This window comes from Harpia harpyja, chromosome 16 (assembly GCF_026419915.1).
Source record: "Harpia harpyja isolate bHarHar1 chromosome 16, bHarHar1 primary haplotype, whole genome shotgun sequence".
Classification (NCBI taxonomy): Eukaryota; Metazoa; Chordata; class Aves; order Accipitriformes; family Accipitridae; genus Harpia; species Harpia harpyja.
The window spans coordinates 16,468,924-16,483,392 of NC_068955.1; the positions used below are offsets into that span (position 1 = coordinate 16,468,924).

A 14,469-nucleotide genomic window follows, 5' to 3' on the forward strand; every position below is an offset into this window, starting at 1 on the left:
GCTGCTCTGAATAGCAGTGGAGCTAAATTGTTTGAAAGGTTTCCAAAACAGAAACACTGCCTTGACTATTACAGCGTCCGGTGTGAGCAAATCCCATTTGCCTTTCTCCAGCTGTGCCAATTCATCCCATTCTGTACCGATGAGAGGCCGGGTGCCCACTGGAAAGGGAAAGCAGTCAAGAGCCATGTGCCTGAGTCACCTACCTCGACCTAACAGGACTCAAGGTCAGATGATGCAAAAATGACTGCCAAATACCTACCAAGAATAATCCAGCTAGGAGATAAGGCCTTGCCTATCTGCAGGTCTGCCCTGAGAGGGGGACGCAGCAGCGAGCTCGGCGCCGGGGAGCGGCGGGCACACTGTGAGGGGGAAACCGCAGGAATGCAAATGGCATGCTGTAACAGGGCAATGAAGCCACCTGATGGCTCTCCCGGGCGCTCTTTTGTTGTGGACGAGGATCTATTTCTGAACTCTGGAAATGAGCCATCCAAAAGTAAATGTTTAGTCAGCCTTGCAAGCTGTCTGAAATGCATGACATGCCTGTGACAGGGCGGTTTTATGGGGATGGCGCTGACCTACCTTTGCCAAATGTGATTCTGCTATAAAGAACATGTACATTCAAAAGAGACAGGTGTGGGTGAAGTTTAGTTTTCTGTCCTAGAGAACTGAGCTGTAAGGGAGAAAAGGGAGTCTGCCGCTTCTGCAAAGGCTCATAAAGGGCACGGGGGGGCTTTCGCCGTCATGGAGCTTGTGCCCTTCAAACAAGCCCTGACTCTGCGGCTTTGGCACAAAACTGAGGGTCGCTGTCAATATTTGGCTTGCAGGCATTAGTGCAGCCACTCGGCTTTGTGTTGGGGCAGGCTTCTTGCTTTGGCCAGGAGCTGCAGCTCTAGCCCGCAAGGGCAGGCAGAAGGCAGTGCAGCGAAAAGTAGGGCTTGGTCACAGTGCTGGGGATGCCATAGCCACTGGAGCAAATAGGGACGTGCCGTCAGACACTGAACGGGCATCTCCACCTTGAGTCAGTGATCCAGGGGCATGCTGCTAAAGCAGCAACAGTGAGCTGTGGAGTGGGGCAGAGTGGGCCCATGGCAGGGCACTGGGTGGTGTGGGGAGAGAGGGCACCGGCAACCCAGCACAACAGCTTGGCCAAAGCTCAGTTGAGAGTAGACAGCCAGATCTCCAGGCTTTGGCTGTTGGAGACCTGCAGCTCAGACTGTGTGGCGGTTGGGTCTGGAGCTGGGTTTTTGTTCATTTGGGAGAAGAGCGAGTTACAAAATGTGGATCTGGGTTCAGGTTACAATTCTGCTCCCCAGGGCTATTCCAGGTGTTCAAATAGAAACTTTTGGCCCAGGCCCATCTCTAATTAGGCATATTCTTTAAAAGTATTTTCCTTCCTCAGCTCCTGTGCTCTTGGCTTGTCTCCACTAGCCCTCTTTGCTGTGCTAGAGCACAGTTTGCTGGGTCTATTAATTGAACTGTTTACACACCTGGTTTCCTGCAAGAATAGACACCTAGCTCCTTCTTTTGAAAAGTCTAGCCCAGAGGCTGTAAACAGGAATTGTGCTATGTCTGGAAAAGCTGAACTGCTGCTTATCTGCACTCCCTGGGGCTGTGGGAGCAGCAGCAGCTGCAGACATGGGTCAGTTGAGCATGGAAACCAGCTTGCAGACTCTTCCCACCAGTCCTGTCCTCCCACCCAGCTCAGGTCCTCCAGCAGGTGAGGAGCCACCTTCTTCGCAGGGTTATTCCCTTTTACTGTGACAGGAGGATGACAGGAGGGGCGTCACCCGGCATTTGGGTCAGCTCAGATGTATATTTTGCCTAGTATGAAACCTGGGGGTGTCATCCTGGAGTTATGTCCTTTGCAGGACTGCTGATGGGACCTTTCCTCTCTTTTCATGGCTTTGCCTTCCAAGGTTAGTTTCTGTCCACGCTCCCCAAAAGCAGTGGTGGGTTCATCACCCCTTACATTCTTCTAGTTATGGCTGAGGGGCATCTTTCATAAGCCATTGTGTGGCTCAAAGGATGATTGTGGAAAGAAAAGGTTGGTAAGGCTTGTGTGGTGCAGATCAGATGAAATGGTCCCTCATGGTCTCTTTGGGCTTAAAATGTATAAGCATAAACAAGTGCCATTGCACAACAATTTCAAGGTATAAGAGGAGGAGAAACACAGCACAAAATCATTTGGCTGATGCGGTTGAGGATTTCTGCTTCTAAGTCAGGCAGTATTGGAAAACCCCATGGAGCTTCTTCAGAGGCTGAAACAGACCTTCAGACTCTGCTGAGGAGTCCCTCTTCACACCAGTGTGCATTCTGTACTGCCTTAAAATATGCTGATTTTGTGGACTTGCTGTCAGCTTCTGAATCCCACTTTGTAGCCGTTGTTTTACTGGGTGACACTGAGTTTTATTTATTTTGCTGCTTCATTTCTTTGCTGAACATTACTTGAATTTCAACTGGAAGATACCAGCTAACCTCTGTGTAAGTCCGTGAGTTGGGAGGGCTGGTGTACTGTGCTGTTGGTGGTCCACAGGCTATGGAGTGTGATGCTGATGTGCTGGGCCTTGGCATCTTTAACTTTCTGTACTTCTTGAGTTTTCGGAAGCACTGTTGGTGAAGGCCCCTGGAGGAGTCCCCCCAAGGCAGGCCCTTGGGAAGGGGCATGCAGATGCCTGGGCTGGGAATAGGGAACAGGAAATCAGATGCACCTTAGGGCAAAATTTGCTATCCAAATTCCAGTCCAGCCAGGAATGGAAAGTGCTGCTGTTCCCAAAGCACTGGGATGGACTGGGATTACTCCAACAAGCCCCCAAATGGGACACCAAGTCATCCAGTGGGGAATGAAAGAAGGCGTGATATTAGCTTTTGGGTGTTCGTGCTGTGGGAGAACTCCAGCAACACTGTCCGGGACCGGCACAGCTCCTAATCACCCAGCAAGCAGTGACTTTGTCGTTGAACTTTATGTTGGCATGGATTCCTGCTTGGCTGCTGAGTGTTGGTTATATGCCACAAGTGTTACGAGCTGTAAGGGCTGGGAAATCTCAGCTCTGGAAAGAGGCCCGGAAGGACAAAGGTGGCAGGTACTTTCATCCAGGCTTGCATCAAAACCCTTTGCGGAGGAAGAGGAGAGGGCTTACGCTATCACCCCTCTTACCTTTTCCTCCTGTGTAGTCGTGCCCCTCTGCCAAAAAAAGAAATCGGGGCTTTTGCTGGAAACCAATGGCTAGCTGGATCCAGTGTGAAGCAGCATGACCGTTCGTACTGCGCTCTGTGCTCCTGCTAATGGTATCAAATCAAGCAGGAAATTATTTTTGGAGCGGCGAAGCATGTTGAAACCCAGCAGAAGGCAGCTGTTTGCGTAACCGGAGTTGTGGGAGAGCTGCCTCCCTTGTTGCCAAGCGCTTGACTTCCTTTACTAGTGAGAAACAGTTTCCCCGCTCCTGGCAGTGTGAGCAAATCCCCTCAGGCTTGGGAGGCTGGGCTTGGTCTAGCATCCGTCATTCCTGTAGCGCCTGCTTCACCCCTCTGGAAGTCCCCGGACACTTTTCTGCAGGGGGTTGGAACTACCTGACTCTGACTCCTTAGACCACTGCTCAGCCCTCTCCTTAAAAACGAATGACCTGCAAAATAAAGGGTTTTGTCCAGAGTTTCAAATGCGTTTCGGTTAACTCTCAGCAGAGGTCCACACCTGGCAAACAGCCCATGCTGGAAGTGAAACATTAGTTCTGCCTCATTCTGAGCATCAGTGCCATGTTTTTACACCCTGGCTGGGTTTCCAGCACCAGTTCGGTGCCCTGGTGGTACCCACAGTACTTGGGCTGCCTTTGCAAGGATGCGTCCTGGCATGTAGCTCCTCTGGCTGCACCTCAGCAGGTCCTTCTCAGTTTGGCTCTTTCAGCAGCTTCCAAGTGTCTAACAGTGGCTTGATTTTTTTTTTTTCTTTTTTTTTTGGCGGGGGGTGCGTCTTGGCATGCTGCTGCTTTTTCACTCTCTGGCAATACCGTTTGTACCTTTTCTTTCTGCTCCGTCACTGCAAACTGGTGCCCAGGCACTGGTCTTGCCCCTTGGAGGTGGCTCAAGCTGTATGTACCTTGATGGACCTCTTATGCAAACAGGTTGGTTTGCTTGGCTCTTATACCCTCATACCAGACCAGAAATAAATCCCTTCAGTCCTACAGTGAAACGTTGTGTCCTGTAAAATAGCATCATTAACGTGGGTTGTAGGATTGCGTTAGCCAGAAAGAATGAGATAAAGCCACGGCTGCAGAGACGGCAATTGACCCGGTGCAGATGGGGCTTAAATTCCTGCCCCCAAAATGCGATGTTTCTGCACAGAAGGGAAGGACCAAGCTAGCGTGGAGAGGTTTCGAAAGCTGCCATGGGGGTATAAAGCCTTTTTTGTTTGCGGACTTATTATGTCATTCCTCGGTCATGGAAATGTCGCCCCAGAAGAAAGACTTTTTCACATTACTGCCTTGTTCTGGAAGAGTCTCCCCCTGATTATTCATGGCCACTGACTCCTTCAGCCATGTGCCACTTTCCTAAGGGCTGTAGGGTGGAAAGAAATTCCCTGACACAGTGAAAGGCAGGAAAAAATGCAGTGCGCCCAAACTGAGTCAGTCTGAAGTATTTATGGCTTTCCAGTTGGGTAATTAAGCTCTCATGCAGCCCAGTTATGGTTAGAAAAGGTGTCTGTCCTGCACCGGGTTGAAGTTTGTTACCGTTACATGAGTGTACATTGGCAACGAAACCCCAGAGCTGGGGTGATGAGCAGGGCTATTTCCATACTCTATAAAAGTCTTGGTGAAGTAGATTAAAGAATAATTTAAAAAAAAGCTGTTGTTTCACTTCATAGTAACCTTTCAACATAAGCGCTTGATGGTTTCTGCGTGGTTTGGTAATAGATGATGGAGACTTTTATTTCTACCTGTCTCATCCACGCCTAGGATTGCAGCTGTCAAATATTTCGCTGTCCAGGGCTCTTTAGTGTCTCATGGTTTTAGTTGCAAATCCAATTATTGTCCCCTTGCCATTTAATTGGTCCCTGTGGCATCGCTATGCCCTGCATCTTCGGTTTTGCTTCATTTAGCTTGGGAGGGAGACAGGATGGGGTGGGTGAGCCCTCAGAGACCTCCCAGGTCCATCCCGCCTGTGCTCCCTGCCCTGCCTTTCAGCTGTGTTTCTTTTCTTTGTCGTGCTAAGCTGACCCTTTGTTGGCCTATGTCTTTTGTGCCCAAATGAGGGAGTTAACAAAAAGCAGTGGAAACCCCCTGTTTGGTGGCTGCTTTAACTGGTCCCTCATGCTTTGCCTGCTCCAAAGCCATCCTATGGTCTACAGTGCTTCAGCCCAGATTTCTTGGGACTTAAACTGAAGCGTTTATTAAGTTGTACCCCAAAAGGGAATCACATTTCCTGACAATAAAATACTATCCATCCCATAAAATGAAGTTAGTATGAGCCTTAGAGGCTAATATTCCTGCAATGCAAAGGAAGGAAGCAGCTGCACAATTTGAGGAACAGTATACTAAATTAATCTTTTTGAAACCACTCAGGTAAGTCCTGTTTCCTCAGATGAATGCCATAGTTATGTCTGAAGCGGTGCCTCTATTTCTCTGCTGATATTTTACCAAAGGGTAGCTGTAGGGAAGGGTTTAATTTCTTTTGTCGCCTTATCTCTGGGAACCACTTCAGTTCCGTTTCAGTGACGTTCTTGCGAAGCGTAAGACTAAAAAGGGTATTATTGTCTCTTTGAACTGCCTTTTGCTCTGAGGAATGAGGATATAATTGTAACATAGGAAGGACAAACTGAACATGTTCAGGCTTGTCCTGCCTGATCTTTCCAGTTTCTTTTCTTTTTTTTTTTTTCCCTTGCAGCTAGCGCTCATGATTGGGATTTTCCAACCGATAAAGTCTTGGCTAGCCTAGGGGCTAATATGCTCATAGCTAAACGAGCTCTCTGGACGGCTGGATGTGCGGTTTCTTTTGATGCCAGCCAAGACCAGGGTTCACCACTTTATTTGTGTTCGCCACCAGAGCATCAATCTCTCACTGTTCTTGTCTGCAGGATGAGCACAGAGAGAGTCTTGGGCAGATGGCTTTCATATTCCCTCTGGGATAATTTTTTCCACATGTTTAGTGATCTTTCGGTACTTTCTTTTTCAGTCATGTTTGGATTTTATGAGAAATAGGTCTGTGGAAGAAATTAAAGGCAAATATTAACTGTACTTAACCCAAAAAGAACATCCCTAAAGCCTTCAAATAGCATAGTGTTTTGCTTTTAGGATATCTTATTATTAGTGTAGTTGAAATACAGGGTTTGTTGGCTATATCTGTAAATACAGTAAGTTGTGCTTAGTTTGTGTCATTTAGTAAAAAATTTGCCTTTGAGGCCTGTTTAACTACTAGCCTTGATCTGAAGCAAGGATTAAAGGTAAAGATGTTGGTACTAAACTCATACCACCTTTTTTTTCCTCAACTGCTGCTATCTGAGAACTTCCTAAAGAGCAATGAATTTCAAGTCCTTCCCTGCTGCTAATCCATATCTCTGCTCTATGGCTGGGCTCTTTGTACCGGGTGCTGCCATTTTGATGGGGATTGGCAGCCATCATATTTACACTGCTGATGTTGGGCCTGATCCTGTAAACCATTTTCAGCTCTTACTGACTTTGCATCTTTTCCATGATGCCCCCGGCTGATCTTTTCCAACCCCATTTCCATGATGCCCTCAGTGCAGCCGGGACTACAGCGTTTCTCGTTAATTCCTCAGGATCTGCATGACTTGTTTCACTTTGACCCTGTGGTTTTTACTCAGTCCTTCCTCAGACAAGTTTCCACTGACTCAAATTCATGCTTTAATTGAGTCAGGGTTCCGGGATGCGTCCCTGGGGCAAAGCCTGTTTCTAGGGCAGTTGGCTCCTGTGGAGCTGGGCCAGCCGACACTGGCGCGCGATGGCAAGGCTCCTCGGGAGGAATTCTTGGAACAGTAATAGGGATGTCACACACTTCCAAAATCTGCATACGTGAGCTTCTCCCATCGATGGTGCTGCAATACGCAGTGCTGGTGTTGCGTTGTCAGGGTGCTGCAAGACTCAGCGAGTTGTGGGTTCCCGTTGCATTGGTGTTGTGGCTGGGGCAGCAGAAAAGGCGTTTGGGAGATCCAGGGAAAAGAAAGAGGAGAGAAAAAGTGTGGTCTGCTGGTCTGAGCACTAAACTTGCATGTGAGAGACTTGATTTTTACGGCTTGTTTTCCACCATGATCTATCTTTATGGGACTTTACCGGCACACTTAGGTGTTCTGTGCTTCATTTCCCTGTGAGTACACACAGGGTGTTTGCACCACCATCACCCACAGGGATGTTATGAAGATAAATTGTGAAATTTAAAGCGTGAGTTTTCCAGCTGCTACTGCATTAGGTCTGTCTCTGTATGTAACAAAGGAAAACTTTATATAAGGACTTTTACGAGGACTGATGTGGACCCAGGTCTGGAGATCCTTGTACTTTGGACACCCCAGTATTTCCCTGGTGCTATATAGATGTACGTCCAACAGGCTTGGCAGCATTTGGAAGTCCATGTTTTCATGGTTTTGCCCTGCTGAAAATAAAATTGAAGTGAAACAAAACCGCACAATTCTTTTTCATTGTGCACCAAAAAGAGAAAAAACAACAACCCACTAGTCACCTCAAAAGGTAAATAATTTCCTCATCAACCAGTTTGTCTGTTTATGTGGACCTCTTTGGTGCACTGAAAGCAGCCAGCTCTGCAAGGGTCCAGGATATCACAAGTGCCAGTCTAAAATCATCGTTGCTGCTGGCCACTAAAAAACATGGCCCATTGCTGCCTTGAGTTACCTGGTTGTAGCATCTAAAATACAGGTGTTTCCTAAGATGTCCTGCCAATGAAGTGTGTGACCTCTGGCTCTTGCAACACCAGATGGCTTGAAATGTAAATCTTCTAGGTACAGCAACCCTGCAGTGTGCAGCGGGCCAGCACTTCACTCACTGGAGCTACAGAAATGTATAATCGGAGGTTTCCAAACTCCTCTGCAGACAGCTGGTGGCTCACACACTGCTCACCCCTCCTTGTTTCCTGCTGCTAATTTGCAATTAAACACAACTTAAAATACAGTAAACACTGCTCACAGTTTTCCATGCGAGTCCATCAGGTAGCTTACAGTTGCTGTCATTTGATGGTGAACGGAGCAGGCTTCTGCCGTAAGTGTGTGGCTGGGTGGAGAGGCTGCCCATGAGGCTGCCTAAGATGTGGTTCCCACCAAGCGCTCCTGTAAATACCAGTTCAGCATAATGCAGCTGATACTAACTGGAATCCCTGTAGGTGGTCTCAGTAGTGGGGCCAAGATGAAATGTGGTGCGAAGAATGAAGTGCTTTTTCTCCCTAAGGGCAGAGCACCTCCAACTGAGAGCAAAGGTGTGTTAGGCAGAGCTCAAGATGCAACTGCTGCACCAGGTCTACAGGTAAAGGATGTTCTCGTTCAGGGCTTTGGCAATGCCAGAATCCACTGAAATATGCAAGATGCGTAGAAGACCCTGCAATCACATTTGACTGGTATGAAGTACATTAAATCTGTTTTCAATTCATTGCTCCAAAAAGTGCAAGCAAATTCAGTTAATATTTAATGTACTTTTTAACCAAAATAAATTATTTTCTCCTATGCCAAACAAAGTAGTTGAATATACATCATTCAGTGCAAAGTTCCTTAGCTGTTCCTTGGCTAGTGTTTGTCCTGCAACCTGTGCAGGGGAGAAAACTACTACAATTTGCAAATATGAAACACAGAACAACCTCCTTTCTGAATATATTTAACATGCAGAAACCACCATCATTATGGGATAAGGGGAACAAAATACTTAATTGGGGAACTTCAGTAAATATAGTAACAGTGAGACAACTCCTGGTTTGAGCGTACGAAGCCTGCCCGAGCAGGCGCAAACTGTGCACCTTTAATTAATGCTTTCACCCATTATTGAAATGGAGTGACTCACTGTTCTCATGCAGATGCCTTCTTCTGGGGTCAAACTCCATCGAATCAGCTGCACCACAGCCCTCAGGCTCTGTCTTTGCTGGAGAAAGGATTGTTTTCAAGGGGCCTGTTGTGCAACCAAAGAGGTTGGTGTGGGATGCTGGAAAGTCTTCCACCTGACGTGTCAAATGTTTTATTTGCGACTTTTGGGTATTAGTGTTCCAACATTGCTTCCCATACAAAATTAGTCCTAATGTGTCCTATTTCATTAAAAGGTCTTACTAGACAAAAGGCGCTGGAGCCCTCGGTGAAGCATGGCAAGATTTTTCACACCTTGAGGTAGGAGGTGTCGGCTGCCACTACTTGTTCCAAGGCATGATCGGTCTGTGCCGTACCTCTGGTAGGATGCTCCACATACAGTTACTTACCTCAAGGTAAAGTAGTAACTTGTTTTGCCAGGGATTACATAGCTTGAAAATGTCACTCACATGAGTGCGGTCCTGGTAAGAGATGAAATTTAAGTGTCAGACTTGGCTAGTCAATGATTTGGCTATTTACCTTGTTAGCCTTTGGGTGTGGGGTGTGGAGGGAGCCCTTCCTTTTGTGTGACACAAGGATTGCTCTCTTGGATCATTGCAGTAGCCTTGCCAGTGTCCTGCTTGTAAAAGGGACTGGCAGAGGAAGAAGCTCAAGTCCCTTGGTGGGCTGATGCTGGGACACCTCCAAGCGTTGGCAAAATAGGTAGTTGCCTGCGGCATCGGACTGTCTGCCCACAGTCCTGTTGTCTAGTGAACAAGTGGCAAGAAGGCATGCTCGTTGAGGGAAGCCAGAGCATCTGGCGTCCGTGTCTGGTTTTGGAAGGTGGGAGAGGTCCTCTTGGAAGTAGCAGTCACTGCTTGTCTCCTTAGTGCCAGCAAAGGCAGTGGTCCTGGCTCGCCAGAGCTCTCTTCAAGCTTTCTTTCCCAGCCAAATCCTACCCCTTGCCCTCGCAGGAACTACTCGGACCCCACCCCTCATCCTTGGGCAGCAAAATTCAGCTCTGCCTACGCGTTGCTTTGAGCCAGCTCTGAGTAAGCGAGTGCATCACGATCGGTGAGAGGTAACAACTCCAGCCAATGCCAAACTTGCAGATCCTCCAAAGCCACCGCCATGAGCTGAGACCTGACGTGCTGGGAGTGCAGCCCAGGTTACTATAGCAAATCCTCAACAGTTTCCTGCCCAGCTGAGTCTTTCGGAGTCTGAAGCATTGTAACCTCATAAAAGCTAGAAAAAGCTTGAACTCATTCAAAGATTATTTCACACCACCTACAGTACTCTATGAAGTCAGACATGCTGTAACATATGATTAACGATGCGTTTGGTGGTGAGTCACCGGGTAGTCTAGCAAGCACTGCTCACCTTCTAACCAGTCTGTGTGTGGGAGTCCTTACCCAGCGACACACCCAAACTGAGCATTTTAATAATTTACTGCATTCTGAGCTTGGAAGGGCAGTTTTTGTTGCTTAATTAAAAAAAAAAAAATTACTTAAAAGCTTTGCTACCCGTTAGGGAACAAACCTCCACCATGAAGAAGTAGAAGAAGGTGGGAGGGACCCCCAAAAAATTATTATTACTTTGTATGGTTGGAGTATCCAAGAAAAAGACTGAGAAAAATCTGCATTTAAGAGAGGAGGATTGCATCTTTGTGTTGTATTAAACAGTCACTTGATAAGATACATGAACGTTTCTTGGGCTGAAATGTAGCATTACCCTTTCCCAACTGAGTGTCCCAAGCGCAAAGTGAGAGTTGTGGTTAGTCTTATTTATTATCTATTATTATTTATTATTATTTATTATTTTTCCTGCAATCCTGAAAATTTCCCTTCTCTGTTCACTTGCTGTTTCTTTCATGGTAATCCCTAATGTTTGATTAGCTGAGCACCGAGCCGATGGTTTTGTGTAATAGTCTATGATAGTCCAAAGGTCTTACTCCTGAGTAATAATAAGCAGTTCAGAAACCATAATTTCATATATGAATTTAAGACTTGATTCCCTGCGTGCATCGCTTCAAATTTAATCTGCACTGGCTTTCAGCTGCCATGTCATTGCTCAATCTCTCAGCCCTGGAAGGGCCACATGCAGTTCCCCACCAACTGTTCTTTTCCCCAGTACTCTTCTAGTCGCGTATCCTCAGCAAACCTTCTTACCTCACTGCTGCTCCAGATTGTTCACAGATAGATTGAACGGGCCTCACCGGTGGGATGCCTCTGTTGTGAGAACTGACCGCTAACACCTACTTTCTGATGCCTATCTTGACCTGCCCCAGCTCATCCAGTATTAGCGCTGCTGGGATCAACGCCAGATGTTGCAAGCCCCCGTTCAGGGAGTGCAGCTCATACCTGGTCCTTGTCTAGACTCCTCCATTTCTAGACATACAGGGTGATGCCGTGGAGCGTGAAGCAAGCAACGCTTTAGCCAGCCAGCAGGCTAAAATCTTTTGGGGAGTGCAGCTTATTCCCCCATTTGTTATAAATGCATGTAAATGTGCAGGTGTTTAGTGCGCTGAGATGCCAGTGGGACTGTTTACGCTGTGCGATAGGGAAAAGCAATAATCACACGTACAAGTGCAAGCTTTGAATTAACAAAATGCAGTATTTTGAAATAGGGTGTTTTACCAGAAAAGAGCACACAAGAATAAATGATACTTGAAATTAGTGGCAGATTATGGGCAAAGCATGCAAATCCACCCACGTCTTAATGAAGCGTAACTGATATGCCTCTTCCGGCAATTAGCTGAGTTCCTCCGAAGAGCGCTGCATTGGATCAGGCAGCAGGATGGGCTGGCGCGGGCAGGCTGTTCCAGCTGCCTGGGAATTAGCATCCTGCCACAACCACCCCCTTCACACCCGGGCGGCGGGATCTGCCGCGCTTGAGCTGGGGCTGCGGCAGGGGCCGGTTAGTTCGAGCTGCTTTTCATTGCTGGGATTTTCTCTGCAGCAGGCGTGCACAGGGGACAGATAGCTTTGTTGCTGCAGAGCCCCTGATGGACAGCCAGCCCCATCTGTTCACACAGAGCACCGCTTACATAGGGAGCTCTGCCAAAGGAGGATTTTCCCTGTGGAAGAAGCCCAAGTGTTTTTATTCAATGCCCTGCACTGACCTAAAGTGCTGCTTCTGCAAGGTTGAGTGTCAAGTCCCACCAGCAACCTTCCTTGTGCTGGGTTGGTGACACACACAGGAGCAAATGTCCCTTAAGGGAAGTTAAGTCACAGGTAGCTCCCGCGACTTTTGGGATGGCTGTGAACCCCTGGCCCCATCCCACGCCAGCACATGGCAGCTCTGATGTGCCTCTGTTCTTGCACTCCTGGCTCTTTGCTCTGCTAATGCACCAGTGCCAATCTTCAGCATCCCTCCCTCGCCCAGTTCTGACGGAAATGGGTGATGCATGATGCCCATACCCCCCTTCATCTTTTTTTCCTTTCCCACCACCCGGATTTTCCAGATGTGGCTGCCACTAGAAATAAGCAGTTGAATGAGCACTTGTCTGCGGGTGACTCATTCTCGCCCTGTGAGGGACTCTTTGGAGAGTGCAGACGCAAAGTCTCACCACCTCCCTGGACAGCCTGCGATGATGTCAAGTTCACCGGAGTGAAAAAGAGCCTCCTGCTTTCCCCGAAGCAGCAGCAGCCAACTTCTGCTGCTCCTCATCTAAAACATATGTGGCAAAAAGGATACGGTGGCCATGGTTTCCAGTTGCATCAGGGCAGTGAACTCCCTCCTTTCCCTGCTGATGCATGGGCGGGGGTGGCTATCCGCTCAGGTTTTATGTTCTGTCTCTAGAGAAATCCCAGGCTCCCAGTGAAATAATAGGAAAATTGCAACCAAAGGAGTCCCACTGCGGGGCTACAGTGAAATACGGGTGATTTATCCCAGGCTATTTGTCCTGCCTCTTGTGAAGTACCTTCTACCTGACCACAAGGAAGCAAGTGAGAAAGGGCATCTTTCTCTGGCACATGTCCCTTGGAGGCTGTGTTTGTTCCCACTTGGGATTTAACACTCCTTCCGTTGGCATTAACCTGCGCTCCTCGCTTCACATACCGTTTTCACATGGGCATTTGCTTGGACAGGAGACCCAGCGGGAAAGACTCGTGGCACACTTATTCATGCCTTTGTGTGATGTTTTTTCATGAGGACAGGGAGTAGGAACTGCAGAAAGGAAGGTTTGGGGGTTTTTTTGTTTTCTTCTCAAAAGCACGCTTAATGTGATGGATGGTACTGGCTGCCCTTCACCGGCAGGGCTGCCTTGAAGCCTGCTGAGCGCGGGGCTGTCTAGGTTCATTTGTGTTATAGTGCCATTTCTTGCCCTGGGCTGTGGAAGCCAGACTATCTCTGTACGTTTTCCTGAATGTCCGAGGAAACGTGTGAAATTTTTTGAGGCTAAATAAATCTATTTTTGTTGAGGGTTTTGTGGTTTTGTTTCTTTCAAGAAGCTTTGGTGAAATTTTGTGCTTGCTTTTTTTGTCTTTAGGAGGAATCTTAACAACATAGACCAGACCACGATGGGTCAAAGATGAAATACATTCAGCAAGCATTGTCAAGGTAGTAAAACAAAGTTCCTTGAACAAAACCATCTGTGATTTACAATGAGTTATGCACTAAGTTTATGCATCACTAAGTTATCAGGAACACAGTGGCCACTGCTCACTTTCTTATGGACCCAAAGCTGTTTACTGGAGAGCATGGTTTGGTGTCATGGTTTCACCTGAACTTTTTTTTTTTCACCTCAGTTTTTTGCTTTGCTTCTCTTTTTAACTCACCAGCTGTTTTTCACCCATAGCTGCCCCTCTAAGGGTGTAAGTGGATGAGTGGATAGTGTGGCCGGACCACAATCAAAGAAATATTTTGAGAGTCCTTTCAGAGCTCTTTAAGGAATCTGGGCCAGCTATGAATGCCGGCTTTATGCAGTGCTGTTTTGAAGTAGGAGTGAGTCACTAAAAAACAATTTGTGCTCTCTCCATGTTCAACTTTGACTTTATTAAGAAAAAGAGAAAGAAAACAAACACAATCCCATTCACTGCCGAAATGCGCATTGATCCTTTAATCCTCAGGGAATTGTTGGGAACTGCTTCCTCCTCAAAAGAATTGCTGTATTGACGCAACATTTAATTGTGCAATTACACACGCGCGTTTTTCTCCTGGGCTTTGCAGAGCGGGGCTCTGTGGCTGGAATGCTAATCAGAAAGCAATGGATACCATCTCGTGGCGCACACAGCCTGAATGCAGCCTCCCAGCTGGCAGCAACCCCTAGGTACTAGGTACGTTCATGGGTCCGTCCCAGCCTTTTCAGGCAGGAAACCAAAGATGGGAATCGCAGCACAGCAAGGCCAGAGCAAGGACGGGAATTTGGGCTGGAGCCCAAAACTGTATCCTGTATTGGTTTGTTGTAGCTTTCCCTGGTAGAAGCGGGAGGCTCCGGCGCCCGTCCCTCCTCAGCAATGCGTGCGGGCTGC

The 14,469-nt window shown here is 47.5% G+C and overlaps 1 protein-coding gene across 2 annotated transcripts in view; it reads left to right on the plus strand.

The window, feature by feature from the left end:
* The window catches only part of SLC22A18 (solute carrier family 22 member 18), a 62,897-nt gene that overhangs the window by 17,419 nt on the left and 31,009 nt on the right, over positions 1–14,469 (plus strand). Inside the window, exon 5 of one of the 2 annotated variants that reach the window (XM_052811749.1) lies at positions 112–224. The exons of the other annotated variant lie outside the window; for it this stretch is intronic. Within the exon in view, the coding sequence (XP_052667709.1) occupies positions 112–224 (113 nt within the window). The remainder of the gene's footprint in view (positions 1–111; positions 225–14,469) is intronic. 2 annotated transcript variants of the gene reach the window in all.